Source organism: Etheostoma cragini, chromosome 6, assembly GCF_013103735.1.
Source record: "Etheostoma cragini isolate CJK2018 chromosome 6, CSU_Ecrag_1.0, whole genome shotgun sequence".
NCBI lineage: Eukaryota > Metazoa > Chordata > Actinopteri > Perciformes > Percidae > Etheostoma > Etheostoma cragini.
The window spans coordinates 13,374,619-13,394,276 of record NC_048412.1 but is presented as its reverse complement, the minus strand read 5'-3'; the positions used below and the strand labels follow the sequence as shown (position 1 = coordinate 13,394,276).

Sequence of the window (19,658 nt, the reverse complement as noted above, 5' to 3'; positions counted from 1 at the left end):
ACAATGTAGAAAAGACAGAATGAAACAGATGTTGCAGTAGCCTAATTGTAGGCCTATTTATTCCATTGCAAAATATCCTGACGGCGTTTCAATGTTCATCGATGTCCCAACTTCCTACTGATGTCAGCATTTGTGGTATTTTCCTTTTTTGTCATCCAAAGCTGTTCTGCATCATACACAAGTGTTTAAATTACCGGTAGTGGAATTTGTTTCCTACCATGTGGGCAAGTATTGCGCCTCTGCGATGGAAATTACACAGATTTTTGCATGTAACCATTCAGTATTTACCTACCCTTTCCCCGTTTGTAGTCTGGTTTAAAACTGTTTAATTTGTTTTAAAACGTTTGAACCCGTGCGAAAACCATATTTTCTAGGTTATTCATAGCCAACTCAATGCATCTTGTTGAGTTCGTTTGTTTTGTGTTACTGCAGTGTTTTGGGTCTCATGGCAGAATTAACCTAGCCTCTCTTTTAATGCATCTGCAGCAACATTTCAAAACGAGAACACCACTACACATAGTTTCTGGTGCTGTAGTCTACAAATGCAACCACTGCAGAGCGGTTGCATATATTTTGCAGGCAGGAAATCCGCAAACGGTTTCTCAGACACAAAGCGTCGCTGTTGAACGGGCTGCGCTGTGATGTTAAACAAGCTGCCATTTGTGTCTTTGATGGGTAGTCTGCCATCAGAGGGATCCGTTCAGTTGCCTAGCGGAACTGAAACAACAACAGCAGCAGAAGCGGCAGCAGCAGCAGCGGATGGTACAGATTCGTCTTCGGTTGCCAGCCTCAAACCGAGATTTGTTACTGCATTCTGTTTTAATGTGAAACAAAAGGTAAAGTAACCTTTTTTCAACTCATACAGCTACCCTAGCTACAGTAACGTACGCACGAAAGCTAACAGAGATTTGTAACGATGATGTTCAGTAGCTAAGCAGTCGGCAACGTTGTGCTGCTAGCTAACGCTAGCCTGTTAGACGGAAACGGATTTGTCCTGGATTGGCCAACGTTACAATTGTCAACGGTGCAATGCATAACCTTAACAGTATAAAACAATGAAACTTGGCCTTGACCTCGGTTGCTATGATTCTCGTATTTACATAGCGTTAGCTAGCTAGTATAACGTTGTAATATATTCAATTTCGCAATTAGTGACGTTTATCAGGTAGCCCGCCTTGTCTGGTTAAGTGTTAGCAGTCATTTCCTTTATGAATTAGCTAGTTAAGAGGATTAGTTTGCAGCAACCAGGCTGTTTGTGTTTGTGTCCATCAGCAAGTGTTACATTTGCTTGACGTTACCACACGTGCATCTTCCTGTACCCTCTTTATTAGGGATACACATGTTTGTGTAACACGTTATGTAAAGCTAAGACGTGCTCATGTTATTTTTGTTGCTACCCAGAGCATTCTGTCCATGTTGATGATGGGCCAATAAATTTGATCGGTGAGATAATTAGTCCATAGCTAACAGCTGTTTAGGCTTTGGACGTTCAGTTTATAATATACACAGGTTCAGAATGCAAGGAAGGAGCTTTTATTTAGAGGATATCTCAGTTTCAGGTTCATTACAAAGCCTTTGTTATCAGCCTCTGTCTCTGTTTTCCCAGTTAACTTAACTAAATCTTAAGAATAGGTTTTTCAGATATATAATTATAAAACTCACTTACACTTAGATATTCCAAGAATTTTACCAGTGATAATTTTGAAGTTGGTTGTGTAAACAGCTTTGACATGTATTGTAATTTTTCTTCATCTCAATCAGGTGACATTGTCTTGTATGGAATGACAACTTCACACAGATACATTGAATCCAAACTAGCAGGTAAGTTGACACTCTGATGTCAAAATGCATACAGTGTGGCAGTCAGTTCAGCATGTGTTGACATACTTCTCTGTTGCTATTGTCCTGTTTCACAAATATACATTAGCTCTGTTTGCTGACATGGAGTGGCAGACACCAGCTGTGTCAGAGAAGTTCCAAAGCCGGTTTGGCCACCGACCTGGAACATCGGACAGCGGGGACACTGGTCTTGGCACCTCAGCATCTGACAGCACAGAAGGTGATTGGCTCAGCTTGTTCTTCCTCTAGCATGTATTGTGTAACTTTGTTTTGACGTCTGTCTGTCAGTGATGGAGCTCTAGTTTGGACTCCATACAGCCAGAGGTGGGTGCTTCTTGTCAGCTGCATACGTGCACTTTGGATATCCGTGTTCTACAGTATAGTTGTTTTTCATTAAACTTCTAAACCTTTTTAAAATGGTGTTCGCTTCAAAGTAATATAATGTAGGATTTGGTGAGAAGCCACACATGACCCTTAGACTCAACTACAACCCCTTCTTTGTGCTGAGGCTGAAAAGACTTTGTCTTCACGTTTGTGTTGGTGTTTCTTAGGCTATTTATAGAGTGAGAAAAATGTTCATGATCCACTGTGGGTGCTCAGGAGATTTGAAGAGGTAGATTAAAGTCCCAGCCAACAATGCCTCAAGGCTCTGCTGCACTACTCTGGTGTTGTGGCTAATTGGGAGGATGGGGTGTTGGGATGCCAGGACTGGACAGCTAAATGGAAACTGGGCCTTGCCTGTGGGACGAAATGTCACGCTAGTCAACAAGTTTTTTTGTTTTATACTATCATGATTTAAATGGGAATTTCCCATTGGAGAAAATGTGAAATCTCACTGGAGATGAGGTGTGCGTATGTACTATATTTATACACATGTATGCTGGAGTGGAAAAAACCACATAGCATCACAAAGGTTCCAGGTAATGGCAGGCGGGTCAGCTGGGTTGGCTGGTCCCCTGTGCATCAGGAAACCCTACAAAATAATAGACTGAAAAAACATCAGAAGTATAACAACACTGTAAGGTTTGCACTTTACAAAGCTGGTATTTAGGGAAGGGCAGCCAGTGGAAAACTATTCATAAATACTGCAAAGCAGTCAAAGGTTTTCTTACATCAGGTTAGATCTATGTGTGTTTGCTTCCCTTAAGTTTTGGATATACTTGCGCGCAAAACCACGCGGGGGACTCCATAGATGGTGGGCTCACACTAAGAGCGTGCACGGAGACGTTCATGTTCGCCACATTGTTTGTTGCATTACACTCAAACAAAATAATCTGTGAATAAGCAAGAAGTAGTAAAGAAGAAGAGCGCTGAGGTTAAGGGAAGAAGGCTGCGTGGCAACAGTAGTAAACACATCCGCACCAACGTTTTGTGGAACATTACAATGATGTACTCTAATCATTAACGGGACTGTCCTTTTGTCTATAAATCCAAAAGAATGTCTGCCTGTAACACTGCAGAGAACTCTTTTTCCACAAAGCTGTTTTTTTTTAGTTTAGACAAAACAATCTCTCTGCTTTTCCTACACTCTGCAACAAATGGTCTCTTCTTTTCCCAGAGTGGTCTCTTTTTGACAACATATTTAAGGCTCTTTGACTCTCTGTGGTCTGTACATAAAGAAGCACGCTGATGTTCTCAAAGGCGAACCTGCTCTTCCCAGCCAACCATGTTGAATTGAAAGCGCAGTGCGTGCAGTTACACAGTTTTTTTTTTTTTTGAGGGGTGCAATCACGCGCTGCGACAGCTTGCGGAGCCTTCACGCCAAATGGCGTGTGCATCTGCACCAGAAACACCACAGCTACCATAAACCTGGCTTTAGGTAGTCCGAAGGATACATTTAACACAAAATGTCTTTTTCCATGTCTTTTCTACTTGTCATTTTCTGAACTTCCCAGACTATTCTAGCTGTTCTAATATTTGCTTTTACCCACTTAGCCATTATCCACATTACTGATGAAAATTTATCAAAATCTCATTTTGGAAATATTTTGTGAAAGCACCAGTAATCAAGACTATTGTTGCGGTATCAATATCGAGGTATTTGTATACAAATATCGTGATGTTTGATTTTTCTCCGTATCGCCCAGCCTCACCTTGAGCACACCGCATTCATTAAAGGAAATTGTAGACCAGCTCCTCATTAGATTCCTAATGTTAATTAATTCTTAGGTTTGCATGATTTTTTTTTTTCTCCCAACCCTCTACATGTGTGTTTTGGGGATATATTTTCTTTATAGCTATTGTCTTCATTTGACCTTTTTTAATGTGCCTATAGATGGTGCTTGTTTGCTTACAGCTGTTGAGCATGCTGCTGGTGCTTGCTTCTACAGCTTTGTCCTGGCACTTAAACTGACAGCTGTGTCTAGCAACATAACAGTTAACCCCACGTTCAGACACAATAATGACCTGTGGGAGATAATAGTGTATAGCTTATTTTGGGTGTAAATTAAAACTTTTTTGTTGTTGTTGTTTTTTTTACCGTTTTGGAATAGAACCAGGCATTTTATCAGAACATAAGAATGGAACATTGTTTTAAGTTAGTTTCTGAGTGTTTAAACCATATTTTAAAAGATGCCTGTATTTGTTATAATGTTGGATACACAGCAATTATAATTTCATGGAGGAATGTCTGTTCAGCAAACATCGAGCAAATGTTCTTCTTACGGAGTAGTTTTGACTTGTTCTAGCCAGTCATGAATCAGGAGAGCCTGGAGGCATTTTTTTTAATATTTCACCTTCCTGAAAGCTTGTTGCTGGTTTTATAATATTCTTGCCCTTTTTACTAATTGTGTTCCTTGGAATGCGAACAGTTTCTCATTTAACGAGATTGTGGTTTGAACTGGCAGGACTTTTGTTTTGACTTTGGATGTACGTGTGTGTGATGTTACAGTGGGAGGAGGCAAGGTGCTTAAATAAGCGGCACCCACAGTTCACCCTGTAACATGAGAGGTGGCCTATAAATACCCCTAACCTTTCCTGTGTATGCCTGTTTGTGTGCATTTGCTCAGAGCTCGGTGCAGGCCGGTTTGGCTGTTTGAGGACAATACAGTTTTGGGCAACGGGCCTGCCTGCCGCGCTGCTGTCAGTCTTGGCTTCAGAGGTCGATTTGTCCAGAAATGCAGAGGACGGACTTTTGTTTTGATTTAAAGGGTTCTGCAGCTGAGCTCACCTGAGTTCAGCTGTAGAAAACATGCCACGGCTAATCACATGTTTGTTGCGTTCAGGTGAATGCCAGGTTTCCAGACTTCAACAGGTCTCTCAGGTTTGTATTGCTGTTGAATATCAGTTATGTAACTTGGATGTGTGTTGGGGCTTGTGGAGATGTCTGTACTGTTACTTGTGGTGATCTTAGCTGCGTCCCCGGAGTTCTTTTAAGCATAATGTGATCTCTGAGGTTTCCAAATATAAACATGTTTGTGCATGTTTATTGGAGTGGATTTCATGCTTCTCTTTTTCTGTTAAGGGAATAATTACAAGAGTTTTAGAAGTTAAATAGATTATTATTGTTTTACTTATAATGTACACTTGGTGGCATGTCAGCTGACCCAAGCTTTGTCAATGCTTTACAGCAACATATGTTTTAGTTAATCATGTAATACAGAGCTTTTATTCTGCGCATTGGTTTAAGTCTATTATAAGCCTATTCCCTGGGTTGAGTCAGTCTGAGCCAGTTAATTCTTTCAGTGGTGACACCTCATCATCAAAGTAGGCCACCCATAAACCCTGCTGAATCTCCTTTACATCACTGACTGAAAATAGAGAAAATGGCCCGCAATAGTGCTCTAGTTATTTTGCACTAATTTAACAATCTGTATATTGAACAGTAAGCGAATAATCATGTAATTTCAAATGACTCTTCTTTTACTCTTTAAAGATTTCTGCAGTTCCAGCAGCAGCCCCCCTTTCCAGCCCATCCGCAGTCAGATCCCCATACCCACTGCACATGTCATGCCATCCACGGCCGGAGCCCCGGCCCCTAAGCCCCAGCTGTGTGTCCAGGAGGACTCCCTGTCCTCCGTTGAGGGACACAGGTCTTCCTCTGGCTCCAGAACCACAAGTGGCTCCACGTCGAAGTCTTCCAATCTCTCCAAATCCGCGTCTTCGCCCAACCTGGACGCTCAGGCTGGTGTGGGAGGCGATCATGTGGGGCCAAAGCCAGACTGCCTGAGCCGCTACCGCAGCCTGGTCAATGGCCTGGACCACTCGCTTTTCCCCTCAGACCTCACACGGATGGATGAGGGCCAGAGGTTTGACACTCCTGCTGTGGAGCCTACGCTAAATCAGACGGCCCTGTTGGGGGGCTTATGTCCTGATGTCAGACTCCGATTACAAATGACTGGCGTTAGAGACACCCCGGACTGTGTGTCTGAGGCCTACAGAGGAAGCATGGAGCACAGCTTTAAGGTTCTGCCTGAAGCTAGGCCTGGGTTTCCTGGCACAGCAGAAACCTCTAATCAGAGGGGCAGTCAGCCTGGTGCGACCGCATCCGCCGGAGGTTATGCAAACCCTCTCAGCCTGCAGACACAAGCTCTGCTGAGGGAGCATGCAGGCTCCAAGGGTTATGAGCCATTGCGGCAGGACAGATGTGAACTGTCCAGTTGGCAGCAACAGCAACATAAGCAGCAACTGGAGAGTTTACGCCTGCAACTGGAACAAATGCAGGTAAGCACTTATCCAGGATCGAAAATTCTGCTACTCTAGAGGTAAAGAAACAAAAAGCTGGGGATGTAGAGTTTTCTCTTTTTGGATCATAGTAGACTTTGTCACCTTTTTTTTTTTCTCACAAAATCTCCGCTGGGTGGCAAAACCAAATTGTTTTTCTCAGAGGATAACTCCATGATTATGTAAACGCCGTTCCGGTGGACATGTGGAGCAGTCATTGTTTGTGGACATTGAAATATGGCCAGAAATCTAGTTTCTGTCAACATTTGGGAAAAAAAAAAAAGTTCCACTAAATAAAGCCCGAAGTCATATGGAAGGATTGTCCTATTTTATGGCAGTCAATCAGCAAAACCACGAGAACTTCAAAGGGATTTCGGGTGTGTGTTGTCAGGTTAAAATCCCAAATTACATTTCATTACATGTTTAATTGAGAAAATTCTGTGCTTGATCAACACTAAACCGCTTGTCACAGCTTTCCTTTTGCAGTCTGTGTAAAAAATAAATAAATAAAACTGTTGCACAACAGGCAGCTCTTTACTATTTCACAGTGTTTACTACGTTCCCCCTATGTGGCAAATGCTGACTGAGTACCACTCTGGAGTGACTTCCTCATGCCGTGTGCTGACACTTTACCACTTTTAATAATTTAACGCAAAATCTGATAGGACCCAGGGTACCTAGATAGCTCAGTTGGTAGAGCGGGTGCCCATATTTAGAGGTTTACTCCTTGACACAGCGGGTCCGGGTTTGACTCTGACCTGTGGCCCTTTTCTGCATGTTATTCCCTTCTCTCTCCTTTCATGTCTTCAACTGTCCTGTCAAATAAAGGCATAAAAGGCCCAAAAAGTTATCTTTAAATAAAACTAAAAAATCTGATTGGACCCATGTGGGGTTTTACTGTATAAAGTAATTGTGGAACTTCTTGTACGTTTTAGTCACGATGATGATGATTCAAACATTGTCTTATAAACTAAATGGCTGTTAAAGATGTGAGACGAGTATTCATTTATTTAATTCATCATAGTGCTGAATGTATTGTTCAGGGCACCAGAATAGAGCGGCATTTAGCCGTGCGTTCAGTGTGTGTTGGAAAAAAGACTGGAAGAAAAGGTGGAATTACATTGTATTCTAAAGAGAGATCTGCACTGCTTGATACTCATGAAGTGGTGTGTATCTTTTGTTATAGCTCTTTAAAAATTGACCATGTTGCTATTGACAACGTATCTGTTACCCTGTTGTTAGATCACTGCTGTAGTATGAGAATAATTTGTTCTGGTGTCCAGCTAAGCAAAGCTGGCGGTAATTCTGAAATCTGTCAACACATGTATCACCTGAACTATACATCTATACACTATTTTTATATATATATATATATATAGTGCTGATATAAAGTGTCAGTAGTACACAATCAATTTAAATCTCTGCATCTCATCCCTCCTGCATGTCAGCTCTACATGATGAAGCCCTAACTGTCACATACTGTTTGTCTTTCTGTTACAGATGATGAGTGCAGGAGTGGGCCAGTACCCATCTCTATACTCGACACCCGTTCAGTCAGATTCTGGCAAATGGGACGCTCTGGTCAAAGCCAGTGAGAGTCTGCTAAAAGAGAAGGAGCTCATTATTGAGAGGCAAGTGTTTCTGTCAACTTTAGCCTTTTGTATCACAGTTTCATAATAATGCTTTGTGTTACACTTCATCTTGACTTGCTACTGTGTTATGGCACAATTTAGTCTGTTTAAAGGATTTAGTATTGTGGGAGATACATTTAGTATTTAAATGTATGTAACCCCAGTGGCTATATAGATCTTTTAAAAGATTGTCTTTTTTTCCACAATGATGCTGACTTTGTTTTTCTTGTGTTGATGATGGTTGGCTTGGGTCGTGATGCAGACAAAAGCAGCACATGACCCAGTTGGAGCAGCGGCTGAGAGAAAGCGAGCTGCAAGTCCATGGAGCCCTCCTGGGTCGAGGAGCGTCTTATGGGGATATGTGTATGCTGAGGCTACAGGTTAGTGAAGACGAGCACTAGCTCCTCCCACAACCAAACACTGAGATCCCTGTGTCATACTCTCATCCTCTTTACAAACTATTTACCATCAAGGGCCTTTATTGAAACTGTAGTAACGCACGGTGGCTTTACAGGAGGCTCAGAGGGAGAATGCGTTCCTGAGGGCGCAGTTTACTGAGCGCACCGACTGTGCTGTCATGGAGAAAGCGGAGGCTGAGCGCAGACTGGGGGCAGTCGAGGCTGAGACACGCCGACTAACTGACAGCTTGAAGGACACCTGTGAGAGACACGCGGAAGAGATGAAGAAACAGGAAGAGAGGGTTTGTGCTTGACTCACGCAGCTTCCTAACACACACCGTACACACAGCTTGAGTTATAAATGGGGTCAAACACCTTGCCTATTACTTGTTACTTTTTGAGCATATTATCCCACTTACCATATTAGCCTATTTTTGCAGATCCGCAGTCGAGACAAGCACATCAACAACCTGAAGAAGAAGTGTCAGAAGGAGACGGAGCTAAAGAGAGAGAACCAGCAGCGCATTGAGACTCTGGAGCGCTATCTAGCTGACCTGCCCACCCTGGAGGACTATCAGAGCCAGAACAAGCAGGTCAGGACAGTTCTGCTTACGTTTAATCCATTCTTACTGGGTGTGTTCGGATTTACATGGACGTGTGTTTTTTGCATCAGCTAGTAGAGGCTGAACAGCAGGTGACCCAGCTGCAGGAGAAGGTTCGAGAAGCAGAGGTCCGTCTAGAGACAACATGCTCACAACTACGGGAAAAAGACGCACAGCTGGACGATCAGAAACGCAGGGAGAGAGAGCTGCTGACCACCATTACTGAGTAAGTAAACACACACGCCAACAACAATGTCACATCTTTTCAGTGGGCATGTTCACTCAAACAGTAACAACTTTGCATAATGTGTCTTCTCATGTTTGTCTTCGCCAGTATGCAGCAGCGGGTACAGCAGGGGCTTGAGGATGGAGCAAGGCTGCCTTCCCTGGATATGGAGAAGCTCAGAGTAGAGAACAACGCCCTCAGAGAGGAACAGCAGAGACATAAAAAGGTCAGTTATTTGTTGTAGTTTTACAGTGTATATGGTTGACCCTGAAGCATATGACTTCTGCTTCAAAAAGTGGATCTAGCTGAGTGTGCTCAGCGGAACTGTGTGTGGGTGCAGTTTAAACCGTTTAAGTATGTGTCTGTATGTTGTGGTTAAAGCTTGTTTTGGGGTGTAGCTACTCTGATGTCTTCTCTGTAATGTTTACCATGCTTTCTGTGCTGCTTTGTGCAGAAGAGTAAAGGCTTCTGGTCTCACTCTCACACACACACACAAACTCAAACTCATAAGTCCTCTAAGGCCCATTCACAATTTGCCACGTCAGTGAGAATAACGTACAGAAGCATACATACATACATACATACATACATACATACATACATGCACGAGACAGATTTACACACAGAAGTTCTCTCGCTCTCTTTCTCTTTCTCTAATGGACTATTTCCATGAAGCTTAGGTCACAACCTCCCAGTCCTACAGAACAGGGTGGGGAAAGAGTGATGTAATTTGATCTTTAAAAATGAAAGGAGTAGGAGTTAACTTTTGCGGTTATGTTGTTTTAAACCTTAGCTCTTCATTTTGCAGGTCATTGAGAAGCAGCACCGAATGATGGAACAGCTTGGCTCCCAGATCCAGGTTTTTATCTCTTCACACTGAGTCTAAACGATTGGTTTGTTTCTTGTCTCTTAACATGTGGGAGTTATTCATTGTTTGTGTCTGCAGGCTTTGGAGGAGCAGATATCTCAGGAAGAGAGCAGCTCTCAGGCTCTCAGAGAAGATGTGTTGGCCAAAGAGCAGAACGTGTTAGAGCTCCACACAGCCTTGAAGGAGGTGAGACAGAAGACTAACTCAAAATGCAAATATGTCTTTATGTGTTATGTATGCATGGGACCTGAGAATCCTTAGCAAGCCTGTTTATAAAGTGCCTGACACTTAGACTGGATAATTCTGATCCTGACTGTTGCGTTTCAGCTGTCGGCCCAGAACCAGGAGCTGATGGAGCAAAATCTGACCCTGCAGGAGCGAATGAGTGATCCAGACCAGAGGGGCACTACCCAGGTCTCCTCTACCCTGCAGCCTGCTGGGGCTCGTCTCACACAGAGCCTCCATGCAGAGATCGCCTCCTGCCTCCGTGACCTGCGCTCCCTGTGCAGCATTCTGACCCAGAGAGCTCAAGGACAGGACCCCAACCTCTCCCTGCTGCTCGGCCTCACATGTGAGCACTGAATACGTTTTTACTCTTTCTATGTAATAAATAGTTTTCAGAGATATTAAAGTGTCATGTTTTTTTTTTGTTTTTCCAGCTCCACCGCCAGTGGCAGAGCAGGACGAGGACTGGATGAGTCCAGAGGTGCTGCAGAAGAAGCTGGTTGAAGCTCAACAGCTCCGTCGGGATGTCGAGGAACTACGCAATGTAATACTGGACCGGTACGCACAGGACATGGGAGAAAACTGCATCACCCAGTAACCCTGCCAACCAGGTGATGGAGGAAGCTTCACCTCCTGAAGCATCTAAAAGGGGCTTGTCTTTCATGACTAGTTACTGAATGTCAGAAAGAGGACTGGCAATTTTTCTTAAAACGAGGACAGAGGAAAGCCCAAATGGTTTCGCTTCCACTTCTCTCGACTGACTGTACGTTGATTCTCGAGCCCCCCCCCCCCCCACCCCCCACTGAGTTTATCTATTTCAGTCCAGGGGCTAACGGAAAATAACTTACCTCTAATACTTGATCCTTAAGCAACAAGTGTGTTTTTTGTTTTTATTAATGACATGAATACTGTCAGTTACCAAACAGTCTTATAGTTTTTGTTCAATTTTTAGTAGATAACTATTTGTGTAGAAGTCCCACAAATATATAATTTATTTTCTTTCTTTTTTATTTCTCTCTGGAGGGGAATTATCCAAGAGGTGGTTGACAATCAACTGAAAAATATCTTAACCTGTGCTTTTAACTGAATTCACCAGTAAATGTTTTTAACGTGCCATTATTTAAAATGGCGAACACTGTAACATAAGACTGCTGTGAGGTACAAGACTTGATGCTGAATGGTTCAATACCAAGTCAGCTACACACACACCAACAAGCCTACAACAGTTTGATTACCAAAGAAACTCTGGTCGAAGCAGTTGTGCAGGTCTGTGAATGTTTGTGACTGCTTCTCTCCGCTGCAGGCCTTGTTCTGAATGAATGCCAACATGTGCCTTTCTGTCACGCTTGCAACCGCAATGCTAAATTAATTTAAGACCAACCACAAAGGGCTGTTTGCAGCTGACTCTTCCAATATGACCTTTCTCTCAGCGTATCAACCAGTGGGATAGTCGATACATTCCCTGACTCTGAATGTAACGGAAAACATTGGGCCACATCCCAGAGCGTGTGGGGGCCCCTAACACTGTTTTTGTTCCTGTAGACTACCGAAGGGAGGTGAAACTCTTCAGTCTGGGAGAACTTTGTAGGATCTTCTCTGTGTTAATGAATAATTTCAGTTTACTGTACATTTCAGGTTGATAATGGAAGACTCACATTCGACAGAGTGGTTAACTGTTTGATACATTTATGACTAAGAAACAGTATTAATCTTTAGTATTATTTATTTCTTATTGTTTGCTTTGACAACTCGTTGGGAAAGCCTCCTAATGGTTTGCTGTAATAATGTGCTAATTTGTTTGAGTAAACGTGTAAAGGTCCCATGAAGTGGCTTTCAGATTGTCATTTTCTCCTGTGGTTTGATGTGTTTCATATCTGCTAACATGTTGGGGCTGATGGAACGTGAACATAGGAAAAATTGGCAGGAGTCATTGAGTCGTGGTTCTTCACCTTCTTCAGGTAGAAGAGGAACATGTTTCTATTGGACACGATGACGATGGGGGGGGTTGGCTGGATCACCTCAAAATCCCCAATCACACTGTACTGAATGGAATTCTATGTTTGCCCCAAGTGCAGGATAAGCCATTTATAAAAAAAAAAAAAAATAGAAGGGAAAAACACACAGGAAGAAAAATGGATTTTAATACAAATATATGCAACAATTTCTGGGGTTTTTCTGACAAAACATTATACTGAGAATAAACCCAGGGACACACAAGCCATTTTTTTTTTATTTCATGGGACCTTTTTTCCAAAACTTAAGTAGCACAAGATTTATCTGGAACGTCAGGCTCCGCATGCCTTAACATCTCAAATGTTTTGTGAAAGGGAAAAAGATGTTTGTATTTTCATACTTTTGTCCTTGTTTGTATTTACATATTTTAGAAATAAAGATTTTCAACATTTTGTTTTAATTTGTGTATCTCATTTTTTTTTTTTGTAACGACAGTAAATTCATCCCTTCTGTGCAGAAAGGCACAGGTACTAGCTTTCAATAGCTTGGGATGCAGTGCTTTGAAATGCCGAATTGGTATAAGAAATGTATCTTATTAAGCTGTCTGGGTATCGAGCATCACCACCTTGTTATAAAATGTTGTGTTACCGCTATCAGTTACATCCATTCAGTCCTGGTGGACCACCAGCTCTGTTTTTAAAGGCACAGTATTCTCTGCCCTCATGTTACGTAACATAAAAATGATCCCAGGCAGGGGTCAGCGTCCTGGTATTGTGCATGCTGCTTACTGGTAACAGCTGTGCTTTTCCTATTATGATGAGTCAAAATGTGTGCTGTGACCTTTTTTTTTTTTTTTAGAAAACCTTCCTTTTATTGACTTCAGTTAGGGAATGAGAGTGTTGCTTCTTTCCCAGCAGCAGAGTAGCATTAGTCATTAGTCCACATGACTGGAGCGTCTGCCGGTCATCATCGTAGCAGCATTGTGGGTAAGCACTGAAGATGTTGTAACCAGCGAGACCACTCCCTCTGTAATGCAAGCAACTAGTGTCACATATTGTAAAGACCGAACAGAAAAATAGATACATTATTGATCCCCAAGTGGAAATTCAAGGTCCCGGTAGCTTACAAACATCACACACAACATATCACATATGTCATAAACAGGATGATAAAATAACCATTACTTAGTGCAGGAGGACGATGTCTCACCTGTGTTTGTCCAGATGTTGCCGGAGGTGCCCGATTGTTTCTGAGAAGCACATTTTCAGTATGTAAGTATGATTCCCATCTTCTGACTTCACCTTGAGTGTGATGACATCATGGGCAGATGAAGGCCGGTCGGGGCTGATCATCTGGTGTCTGGTGACAGGGAACAACCAATGCAATATTCATTACATAGAGTGTAACCCAGCTGCAGTGTGGAAGGCCTAACATTCAGAACATAACATAATAACGGCTCCGCTGGTCTGACGAGTGCTGGCTGTCCATGGCGACTTGCCCTATTTTTTAAACCAGTGCATACTGTAATCTCCACAGCCGAATCAGTATTTCATTGGTCTTTACACCATGTAGTGTGTTCTTTGATTTAGTAATTCCTTTAACCCCATAAACCCTGTTTCCCCTGTAATTTCTACATGATAGATGATGATTTGAACACTGTTTGACAGCATCTTCTATACTTTGTGTCTTGTATCTTACACTGAGTGTAAACCCAAGATTCAATATTTGGGATGGCCCTACCTTTTAGATCAAATGGAAATATTGCAGATCTGTGCATCATTTTACAGTTTATACAAAATTCCTCCTGACTTATTTTGTATCTTTAAATTATCCTGTGTCAGTTTAGGCAACAAATTATTTATCACAATTGATGGTATAAAAACAAATATCAGTGTGTTTGCGTAATTGATGCCAAAAAAATATAATACCTCTTCTTTGTCACTTGCAGTGCCGGCGTGTCTATGAAGATCATTGAGTTGCCTCTTTGAGCATCGGATGAATCCTAGTGAAAGTACTTGTTAGATAATAATGAGCATACTTAGGTAAGTGTACATATAGCGATCATCTGCTAAACACACAAGACCTATGAGTACAAAAACTTATGGTAAGTAGGTGTTCTCGGAATGAGGTGGATCCTCTCTGCTTGCTCCTCACCTGCAGGGCAGCCCTCACTGAGTCCCTGATATCAATCACACGCCCAGCTTTCACTACCACCTTTGGTAACCTGCTCAAGAACCGATCCATGCTTAACTTCTTGCCTATGAACAAAAGAAAACACAAGAACAACCATTAAGACTGAGGAGTCCCATTTCTGGTCCAACTTCTGGTGATATTGATGTGATGTTTCGCGGAACAGACCAGGTAATTGAGAGCTGACGGCATTTAATGATTGGTCTTTCTTCCCAAGAACAGTCTGTCCTCCGCCAGGAAACGTATTCCACGGTAGCCTGAAGATGAACTCCTCATCTCGCCTGTCATGAACCTGCATAAAAGAAATTCTAAGAATTAGCAAAGTTGCACATACATACATTTGCTCACAGACAAATAGACACACACCTCAAAAGGCACACCATCTGGAAATCTTTCTTGAAGCTCAGATGGAAAATATCCGTCCATCAGATCTTGCATGCACCGCTGCAAAGACCGAAGAAAGAGGATTTGAACCACAAAAGAATCCACGATTCAAGTATTACATTTATTCCTGTGCAACTTTAGTTAGTAAGCTAACCTGGGTGCTGTGCTCCTGATAAGAGCGGAAAGGACCCTCAAACATGACAATGCCGTTGCTATAGAGACTCAGTTGAATAGGATCCTTTTTTGACAACTGTCCCCTAGTGGCTGTTGACTGCACAAAACACTCTCCCTCCCCTGCCAGGATGTTCAGCTCCTTGATCCTCTGCCGCACCAGGTCAAAGTTCATGTGGAAGCTCCTGATCGCAGAGCCATCTTGCAAAAGGAAAGATACCCAACATGTTAGGTATCATTAAGATAGATGGTACGGTGATATTATTGTTTTTTGGAAGGTGAATGTTTCAGAAGCCTGAAAAGTAACGGCAGATGGAAACTACCTGGCTGCCAGAGGCCTCTCTCTAAGCTACGTGGCTGCTCCCTTTCAGCAGGGTCACTGCTCTCCTCATCTCCCACCCAGATCAAACCATAGTCATTCAGAAAGCTCTGCAAGGTAGGGAGCAGTAGAATTATAATACAGTCGTATGGTGTAATCACATGTTTTAATGAAATCTTTTATAAAGTCAACTTACATTCATTTTACACACTTCATTCTGCAGTTGTTGGCACCTTCTTTCAAGACCGTCTCTGCCACTCAGATCATGGGTACTCTCTAAATCCACACACAGCCCAGACATAGTCAAACATCAAACCCTTTATTTAGAAATGAAATCTAAATCACAACAAATATCTGTAGATGTTACCTGATGTATTCAGAAGTGTCTGTTTTTTCTCCAAGATTGAAATCCTTGTATCCTTTAAGAAGACATTTAAAGTGAGTTGGTGGAGTTTGAAAGACGTTTGTTTTGTATTTTGCCGTGTTTTTCACCTTGCGCTTGATCTCCTCCGCTTGGCTCTTCACCGTTTTCTCCAGCAGGCTCAACCGCCGCATCATGGCAGACATAAGCTCAAAGTCGCTTGGTGGAGCACCTAAATATCAGAGTCTTAAAGTATGTGAAAGCATACATTGCCCTTTCAAATATATATATATATATATATATATATATATATATATATATATATATATATATATATACACATACATACATATAGATGCATCTAGTAAGCTAAAATATTCAATTTGTGTCATTACTTTAAAAAAAACTTTGTATTTCCTCATACATTTTTTCAATGGGGCTTTTGACTTAGAAGTGGCGGGATCTTTAGCTGGACTGTGTGAGGTCAAGGGAGGATTTAGACCAGAGGATGCATCATCATCATCATCATCATCATCAGCCAATGCAGCCTGAAATTCTGGCGGAAAAAAATACCAAAATGTGAAAGTCCAAAATCAGTTTGTAATAGAGTAAGAGAGTAATTTGATAACCAATGGTGAAATGTAACATATATAGTACAAACCAAACATATAAAGACCTTAATCAATCCACCAATAAGAGCTTTTTAAGCTTGGTTAGGTCTCCATATGTTTGTTTTGTACTATATATGTTACATTCCACATTCCACTACTGGCTATACATATATGTGTGTGTGTGTGTGTGTGTGTGTGTGTGTGTGTGTGTGTGTGTGTGTGTGTGTGTGTGTGTGTGTGATACCTTAGGTGCATTTTCCTTATTTTATACTTTTATTGCATACTTTTAATGTAGCCTACTTAACGGTTCACAGTGTGCCATTAGTGCTTTAACTTTAAGTAAAGGATCAGCTTCCGCTGGTGATAAGTGCTGTTTCAGTGACGTGTCAGCGCAGTCTGCTTTATATTTAGTAGAAGACTGGACTAGAAACCTACCTTTTAACAGATTCCTCCTGTAAGGCACGCTTTGTCTGCCCCTGCTGGTCAAAAACACGTTCAATGTATATGTCCCCTGTATAAACTCTTCCCATTGACATATAGCGATAGCACTTCGATGTTTCCCAGTGATTATCACCTACCATTGCTCACTCAGAGGGCCCTGCAGCGGAGTGCGCCTCGTTTTCTTCAGCATCGACAAAGGTGAGCTCATTTGACCTGAGTCAGCATAGGCACTGCAGGTAAACTCCTAAGAATAAATATCCCAAACTAGCTCGAGTATTAACAGGCCTCTTCACAGGGTGACCCGAGTTTTTTTTTCTCCAGTTTGTTTAGAGTCCGTTGTTATTAGCAACACAGAGCGTGGAGCTGAAATTGAAGAATGACGTGATGGCTGGGTACTTCCTGTTTCATCCGCAGGAGGTAACTGTTACTGTCGTTACTATCCCTCTGTTTGTTTGTCTGTCACACGCGCGCGCGCGCGCGCACACACACGCACACAAAGCTGTTTTTCCTTCATTCATCAGTTATAAGCCTACACATGGGTTTACAGGCCGTCGACATCACGCTCGTTTTTTTGTTGTTGCATGAAACAAGAATAAACAAAGAGTACAAGTATTAAATACAATTTTAATGGGATCAACTGTTGAAATTAATAATGTTTAAGTAAGTTTTTAAAAAAATGCATCTTAATATCCAAACGCTCATTGAGTCGGAGTCATGGTCCTCTGGTCTGGTTACTATTACAGCCACTAGTCGGCCCGCGGCGGTGCAGCCATACTGTCCAGGTCAGCCTCGCGCGCTGTGGGAAGTGAGCGGGCATTCAGAGAGGATGCTGAGGCCTGCCAGTCCCACGATACATCCACCATTAACCCGGGGCTATTAGGCTGGTCCGGACTATGGCTGCACCTATCGCACATTTCGACGACGACTGGCCGATTTTGGGTGATTTGAGCAGGGTTTCAGGCCAGCGGCTGCTGCCGCGGAAGGGCCATGTAGCCTCCGCCGCGGGGGAAGCAGCACCGCAGCTTCTCCTGGATCATGATGATGATACCCCGGAGCTGCGAGACAGCAGCTTCTCCCTGGAGGAAATCGGTGCTTTCGGGTCCATGGAGGACCTGGTGAACGATTTTGACGAGAAGTTATCCGTGTGCTTCCAAAATTTCAACGCCAAGACGGACAGCATCGCTCCTGTGAATGTGATAACCGAGGACTCGCTGCTGGAGAAAGACGAGTGAGTGTTATTGTTTCCGGCCTGTCCGCAGGTCGGCTAGTTGTTGTTAATGATATCGATGTTGAGGCTTTAACTCACTGCTGCAGGAAAAAAAATCTACAAATGCTATCTTAAATGGGACATTTAATTTCCTAGATCAAGAGTGATTCTTCGATATGGTTACATCATTGCTGTATGTTAAGGAGATACAGTGACAATGCCACCATATTTTAGCAAGCTATCAAAACTCAGAACATAGAACTGTTTTACCATAAAATAACTGACTGGAAATGTACACACTCAACCAAACAGGCGCACTGATATCGGCATATTATAGATCTGCCCCCAAATGGCTTTTTAAAACAGACATTAGTCGATATGAGTGGACTGAAAAGTTCTGTTTTGTTTTTGCAGCCGATACGTATTTGAACTTGGCACTTGTGATTTCTATGATCACTTTTATTGTAGGCTGTATTTGTGTTTGTTTTATATTGTATCTTAAATCTATATAAATAGGCTTTGGTATTGCAAAAATACCCTATATGATGATTATTTAGAGCTAAAGTTGATTAATCGATTAGTTGATCTCAGGAATTAATCTGCAACTATGTTTTATAATCTAATCATTTCAGTCATCTATCAGGAAAGTGGTAAGAAATTAAAATGTAATGATATACATATGTATATTTTTAACCTTCATATCAGCACATTGCTATTCCAAAGACTAAATGTGTTTTAGTAATAAACAGTGTGAAAAAACACCTTGTACCTTAAACATTGTCTCCGGCACTAAAACTGTAAATTCAGTTTTCCATCAGGAGGCACCATGCTGCACTTTTGTGATGCCTTAAATGTCATCGTCTATGATATTTTCAATTAAAACAATTCTATTGAGGATTTCACACAACTTCTGCATTAAAACAGTTTAATCTGATTGTGACATTTGTGGATGTGATGTCTGAAAATATATTTTTGGTGTCTTTGTACTTACAGTCACTACCAGTACCCTGGCTAAAATGTAGGTTTGTTTTCAATAAATTGTTGATATTAAACCAGTGCTCCTGAGATAAGTGCTGTAAGAAAAGGATGCTCAAAGGTGCCCTCGTGTTCTACTGGGTTAAGCCCAGTCATGGCAGGTCTGTTTGTCACCGGTATGAATAAAAAAAATAAAACAAACAAAAAAAAACGCTTTATTTTCCATAATGCAGTTAAATAGCACCTTTTGCTAGACTTCCTCTGCCTGATAAATGTCCATATCTTTCAAACGCTGCATGCCTTTAGTTTCTGAAGTGCCTGGGTTATTTTCTCTGACTCTCTCCAGACTGTTTTTACAAGCTGAGCAATTTGAAGAGTAAACAAAACTTAACTCATGCCAGGATCATGTATATTTTGGACTGAAATGTTATGTGGTCCTCCACAGAATCTGGAAGGTTTTGACCAGTAACTATGGCCGTGTGATGCCGGTGGATTGGAAACAGTCTCGAACCTGCTCCCTCCACATCCCCACATTCAACCTGGAGGACAAGCCTGTGCGTGACTCTACTCCTCCCATCCCGTCTCTGTCCCACTT

At 42.1% G+C, this 19,658-nt stretch overlaps 3 protein-coding genes across 9 annotated transcripts in view; 2 read left to right on the top strand and 1 right to left on the bottom strand.

Annotated features, from left to right (window-relative positions):
• The first annotated feature begins 572 nt into the window (after positions 1–572).
• On the top strand, positions 573–12,368 carry cep85 (centrosomal protein 85). 2 transcript variants are annotated; one of them, XM_034873758.1, is made up of 14 exons: positions 573–836; positions 1,762–1,821; positions 1,928–2,059; positions 5,714–6,501; positions 8,002–8,132; positions 8,395–8,512; positions 8,647–8,832; positions 8,971–9,123; positions 9,204–9,358; positions 9,467–9,584; positions 10,167–10,217; positions 10,305–10,412; positions 10,554–10,797; positions 10,886–12,368. In XM_034873758.1, the coding sequence occupies exons 2-14, from the start codon at positions 1,782–1,784 to the stop codon at positions 11,047–11,049; spliced, it is 2,388 nt and encodes a 795-aa protein (XP_034729649.1). In that variant the 5' UTR covers positions 573–836; positions 1,762–1,781; the 3' UTR covers positions 11,050–12,368. The 2 variants fall into 2 exon arrangements, with proteins under 2 accessions (XP_034729649.1, XP_034729650.1); XM_034873759.1 differs by lacking the exons at positions 573–836; positions 1,762–1,821; positions 1,928–2,059 and adding an exon at positions 4,744–5,101.
• Positions 12,369–12,702: 334 nt separating this feature from the next.
• On the bottom strand, positions 12,703–17,280 carry ubxn11 (UBX domain protein 11). Of its 4 annotated transcripts, none has more exons than XM_034873760.1 (14): positions 17,019–17,279; positions 16,876–16,919; positions 16,254–16,385; positions 15,961–16,061; positions 15,836–15,887; positions 15,665–15,744; positions 15,473–15,578; positions 15,133–15,350; positions 14,961–15,038; positions 14,763–14,886; positions 14,559–14,662; positions 14,333–14,406; positions 13,614–13,763; positions 12,703–13,430 (listed from the first exon to the last, which is right to left on the bottom strand). In XM_034873760.1, the coding sequence occupies exons 1-14, from the start codon at positions 17,087–17,089 to the stop codon at positions 13,259–13,261; spliced, it is 1,506 nt and encodes a 501-aa protein (XP_034729651.1). In that variant the 5' UTR covers positions 17,090–17,279; the 3' UTR covers positions 12,703–13,258. The 4 variants fall into 4 exon arrangements, with proteins under 4 accessions (XP_034729651.1, XP_034729653.1, XP_034729652.1 ...); XM_034873762.1 differs by having other exon boundaries at positions 13,614–13,653; XM_034873761.1 differs by having other exon boundaries at positions 16,876–16,916; positions 17,019–17,278.
• A 347-nt stretch (positions 17,281–17,627) lies between these two features.
• The window catches only part of fez2 (fasciculation and elongation protein zeta 2), a 5,598-nt gene continuing 3,567 nt past the window's right edge, over positions 17,628–19,658 (top strand). For all 3 annotated transcript variants that reach the window (XM_034873767.1, XM_034873766.1, XM_034873765.1), the window contains exons 1-2: positions 17,628–18,109; positions 19,509–19,617. In XM_034873767.1, coding sequence (XP_034729658.1) covers positions 17,775–18,109; positions 19,509–19,617 — 444 coding nt within the window. In that variant the 5' untranslated portion in view covers positions 17,628–17,774. The remainder of the gene's footprint in view (positions 18,110–19,508; positions 19,618–19,658) is intronic.